The 5,305-nt window shown below is 44.1% G+C and overlaps 1 protein-coding gene across 1 annotated transcript; it reads left to right on the top strand.

The window, feature by feature from the left end:
* Positions 1-237: 237 nt before the first annotated feature.
* On the top strand, positions 238-5,041 carry LOC110526255 (G1/S-specific cyclin-E1). The gene is made up of 12 exons (XM_021607060.3): positions 238-447; positions 954-999; positions 1,198-1,285; positions 1,379-1,438; positions 1,677-1,846; positions 2,272-2,407; positions 2,843-2,989; positions 3,088-3,183; positions 3,464-3,598; positions 3,819-3,930; positions 4,064-4,221; positions 4,387-5,041. The coding sequence occupies exons 2-12, from the start codon at positions 986-988 to the stop codon at positions 4,501-4,503; spliced, it is 1,233 nt and encodes a 410-aa protein (XP_021462735.3). The 5' UTR covers positions 238-447; positions 954-985; the 3' UTR covers positions 4,504-5,041.
* Positions 5,042-5,305: the final 264 nt, after the last annotated feature.

Genomic DNA, 5,305 nt, shown 5'->3' with positions numbered 1-5,305 from the left:
GTGGTTCCGGATTCTAAGCACCGCCCCCGCACTAGCCAAGCCTCCCTTTTGCCGGATAAATATGCAATATTTGGAACACCATTATAATGTACATTTCTCACACAACATACGATTTCAGGTGATTTCACTCTTCACTTCTGAACAATTAATGACTAATAATAATGTTCATTGAAATGTAACGGGGAATGATTACTGAACAGCGCCAAGTATTTAAATCACCCGCTCGGACCGCCCCTTATGATTTGTAGACAGCAAGCAGTTTATAAGCCAAGGCGCAAAACTCACCGCACTAGCGAAGAACAAGTAGCTAGCAAAGTTCACAGCTCCCTTTTGATGACAGAGGCCACGAATCGAACAATAATTGAAATAGCTAGCTAGTAACCGTAGCTATATTTTGTCTGATCCTTTCAGCCAAGTGTGGACTTCTTCGCAGGGGAATACTTTTAGGTAACGTTAAGCTGGCAAATCATTGTAACATCTCTTGTTAGCTAGTAGTCTTGCAACTTTTCAATCAAACTCCCTCAACGTGATTCGAAATAAGTGATAAGATTGTAAATATCCAGAATTTGATAGGCGATGGACAATATTGGATGGATAGTTTTTTGTTGTGAGAGCTTGTTAGAGCGGGTGAATGGAAAATGGCATACTTGGTGGCTCGGCCATTTTCTGTCCAGCTTCTCTCTCTCATTTAGAATAAATGAACTAGTTTCCATCGATTGTGTGTCAAACTGTTAGGTTTAGGCGATAGTGTGGAATCTGCTGTCGATGTATTCGTGGTTTTTGTGACAATTGTTGCAGTATTTCATATGGTTTGTCGTCCTTTAACATTGTCCCACTTCCATTTGCCCGCGCCCAGAGCTTTTGACGAGTTGGCTTTGTGAGTCTTACGTGGGGGGTTGGGTTGTGGTGGTAATACCTAAATTCTGAAGAAATAAAATGTTCAATGTTTGCAGGTTCTCTATTGGAGTGATACACGTGGGCTATAATGCTAAGAAAGGGGTAAGTTTCAGTTTTGCAGGTTGACCTAGTCTTGTCAGTCAATGTAGCTAGTTGACGAAAAAAAGTTAGCTAGGTAACATTAGCTGGCTTGCTAACTAACTAGCAGCGGCTTATCTAGTTAGCGAGCAATAACTAACACGTTTCTTAGCATTTCAGCAGGATGCATATTAGAATTCAATATTTACTGTGTCATTTCAGGACAAATGTGGAATCCAGGTCTATTGATCATGAGATGCCCAAGGAAACTACAGTGAGATCCAGGAAAAGAAAAGCAGACGTTGCCATTGTAAGTTATTGCTCCTGAAGCGAGATGGTTACCTGGCTATGTCTTTTTAAATGTGCTTTATCAGAATGAACATTTTCCTTATTCAATCCTCAGTATTTGCAAGACCCAGATGAAGTGGCAGAGATGATCAAAAAGAAACAGTGTGGAACTCCGGTAATTACATGCGTTGTACTATTCCAATGCATTCCCTTGCAAGACCATGCATTTGTTGGCTTTAGCTAGCAACACACACCAGTCAGTGACCTACACAGGTTAATCAGGACTGTTCAATAAATGACACAATTGTGTTTAATCGGTTGCTATCGGTGTCAGTTTCAGAATCCTCTTTGTGCTGTTTTGTTTTTATCGGTCGGTGGACTTTCTTCTGTTTTCTAATCCCTCTCCTGTGCAGGTGTGCTGGAATCCTGAGTCGGTTTTCACAAGCCCGTGCAGGCGGATCCCCGCGCCTGACAATGAAGTCGCTCAACCAGTTGCCTTGAATACCACTGGCTTTTCCGCTCGGTACACCTTCAAAAACATATTTGTCACACCCACCAGGTCTTCCCCTCTTCCTGTGCTATGGTGAGTCACTTCTGGTACCTGGGACAACATGGGCAAGATGCAGTGACGCTACTAAAGAGCAGGCGTGGTTACTTGACATGTTTGATAAGTAACGTGTGATTTTTTTTTCACTAGGAGATTGCACGGCCTCGTTACCTTAAGCTCTGCACTTACACTGTCCAAGGCCAAGCATTATGATAACCCATGTGTTCACCTGTTTCATTTGAATGTAACAGACCATGTAGTCCTCTCACTGCTATCGTCTCTCTAAGAGTACAGTCTGCTGTTATAAGAACAGCTCCCTCCTTGACACCCATTATGTGTACCTGTACACTAAACCTCACAGCTGTGTTTGCACTCTGAATCAAGTTGGGGGGGTTCTTTGTTGATCCCCCTTCTTTAAATTGATAACTACACATTTGAAATAGCTGTGTTTCTCTTTGTAGCTGGGCAAGCAGGGACGATGTATGGAACAACCTGTTGAGGAAAGACGAGACGTATTCTCGAGACATCCACATCATGACCAAACACCCACACCTCCAACCCAAGATGAGGGCTATTCTTCTGGACTGGCTAATAGAGGTTTGTTGCTCTCTGTAGCAACCGCCTAAATTTGTCTCCCACAGTGGATCTACTGCTTTGATCAAAACCCTCATGTTACTTGATCAGTGTCATCCATGTTTATCTTAAGGTGGTGAGTGCATTAGTTTTACCAATAGCTGTATGTCCCCAGTTTATCTAAGTCAACTGGGGCTAGACAGAAGATATGGCTGTCGGGTGATGCGTCTTGGCCAAGCTCTAACATATTCTAAGGGGAAGCCTCGTCGGCTGCAAAACTGAATGTCTTCCGCCTTTAACCCAATTCTTCTGAATCAGCATTGATCTTTAAAGTTGGGTCGTGTTAGACCTATGGTATGGAGAACCTTGATCAAGGCTTTTACGTGGGGGATCTCTTCCTTAGCTACTCTGTGACATTGCCTACACCTTGTGTTCTCAACCTTGTTTTCTCTCTCTCAGGTGTGCGAGGTGTACAAGCTACACAGAGAAACCTTCTACCTGGCTCAGGATTACTTTGATAGGTTCATGGCCACGCAGACCAATGTTTTCAAGTCAACACTACAGCTCATCGGCATCTCTTCTCTGTTTATAGCTGCCAAAATGGAGGTAGGAAGAAGCCTCTTCTACAAACCTGTTAAGTCATTTTCTCCATTTTGTATATCAGTGAGATTATTAACATGTTCACTACCCCTTTTCCTTCTCAGGAAATCTACCCTCCAAAGGTGCATCAATTTGCCTATGTTACTGATGGTGCCTGCACTGAGGATGATATCTTATGTATGGAGCTAATCATTATGAAGGTATGCCTCAAACACTTTACATCACAGTGTTTCTCAGTACGGATGGGTCACACATCCTTATTGTTGTCTGAAACGCGTTGAGAAATGATCAACGTTTAGCCATTTACTGTTAAAAATGACTACATGTGTTCCTAATGATGCTCTGTCGCTAATGGTAGTTCCTGTTTAACTTGCTAGAAGAAACATGTTTACTGAGTCTCCTACTATCTGAGCTGGGGGACTCTTCTCTATGTAATGAAATCATCATGTGGCTCTTCCTACTGTGTCCCCTTTTGCTCAGGAGCTGAAGTGGCGTTTGAGTCCCCTGACATCTGTGTCCTGGCTAAACATCTACATGCAGATTGCCTACCTGAAAGAGTCCGAGGAGGTTCTCATCCCACAGTACCCACAAACTACGTTTGTACAGATTGCCGAGGTAAGGTTTCCCGCCACTGCATGTGATTCATAGGTATGTTTTGTTGTAAGATACTAAGAAGCTCAACAAGGCAAAATATGTCCTCACAGACGACACTGCTTTTGCTTATACACGATGGCGTTGTAAGGAAATGTTTTCACATTTCCTCAGAATGGCTCATTGCCTCAAGTCGGTGTTGTGCTCGTGTTATCTATCTTTTCATTTTGTTTTCTCTCTATAGCTCCTGGACCTGTGTGTGTTGGATGTGAAATCTCTGGAGTTCTGCTATGGAGTGCTGGCTGCCTCTGCCCTGTTCCATTTCTCCTCGCTGGAGCTGGTGGAGAAAGTCTCAGGTAGGGCGTTTCATTTTGAAGCTGTTCAGGTCAATCAATGTCTTCAATCCAGCCACTGAGTTGTATTGTTTCGGTGGACTTGCCATGGGTGTTTTTAGCCCTAACCAGACCCCTTTTGTCTTGCTCTGTGCAGCTCTGAAGTGGTTAGACGTTGAGGCGTGTGTGAGGTGGATGGTCCCCTTTGCCATGTCCATCAGAGAAGTGGGCAGCTCAGCCCTGAGGCCCTTCAAAGGAATCCCAGCAGATGACATGCATAACATCCAGACCCATGCTGCCTATCTGGACTGGATGGTGAGGGCATCGTTTGTATGGTTTTCTATGCCAATGTTTGACATAGTTTGGACATTGTATCAGGCTGTTTTAGAGTATAATTTTTCCCCCCTCAGCTTGCTTCTTGTGTTCAGTGGTACACAGCTGAGTTGCAGCCTGTATTGAGAGTTCTGTTGGTTTCTTTAGGCGAAGGCATGCTCCTACCCACAAGTGGATGTAGATCGCAGCCAGAGTTCCCCAATACCGTCCGGAGTGCTCACTCCGCCCCCTAGCAGCGAGAAACCAGAGGGCACCGTCTCTTGATTTCCATTGGGTTAGTATGGGGACCAAGATATTGTAGGACTGGGAGAAATCCGTGGCATTACACCAACATGTGCTCAAATGCTTTTTCTACATGCGTGCATGTGTTAATTGTGCGAAGGTGAATGGATGTTTTTGGATCTCTGCCTTTTTTGGGGGGGGGGTTGACAATTTTTAATTGGAGTGTTGCCAAGCTGGACCACCTGCCAAAAACCCAGAGCTGTCACCGGCTCTGAGTGCTGCTAAAGAAGGTGGACTTGGATTGATGGAACAGTGGATGAATGTGTGTGTGTAGCTCACGCTTGCCATTTTGAGAAAGATAATACTGCCAGGTTTGGGGACCAGTAGCTCTGCTGCCAAAATGGACAAGTGGAACAGCCTGCTTCAGAAGCAGAAATATGGATTGTATTTTAAGATTTTAACTCTGCAACTTTCTCTCTTGCATTTGAGTTTTTACCAAAATGTATGATTTGTTTTGAAATGAGATGCTGCTACTTATTTTTTAAATAAAGTCACTGTCGCAGACAGCTTTTATGTTTTACAATGTTGTGGGTCTTTGCCTTGTCCAGGGATTGTAGCCTGGTTGAAACACCCTGACTGCCGTGTTCACTATTCTGTTTTACTGCGTGTGAAATAGCTTGGCGAACTCAATGATCAGGCTGGTTCTACCAGGCCGGTGCAGGGGCACCAGTTAGTCTGGGTAATATGTACGTATTAGATTTAGAGTGACTATGCATAGATGATAAACAGTAACAGCAGTGTAAAGGGGGGGGGGGGGCAATGCAGCTAGTCTGGGTAGCCATTT

Source organism: Oncorhynchus mykiss, chromosome 6 (assembly GCF_057628025.1).
Source record: "Oncorhynchus mykiss isolate SJ-2025 chromosome 6, ASM5762802v1, whole genome shotgun sequence".
NCBI lineage: Eukaryota > Metazoa > Chordata > Actinopteri > Salmoniformes > Salmonidae > Oncorhynchus > Oncorhynchus mykiss.
Note: the sequence above shows the minus strand (reverse complement) of the source record. Positions and strands in the feature narration are given on the sequence as shown.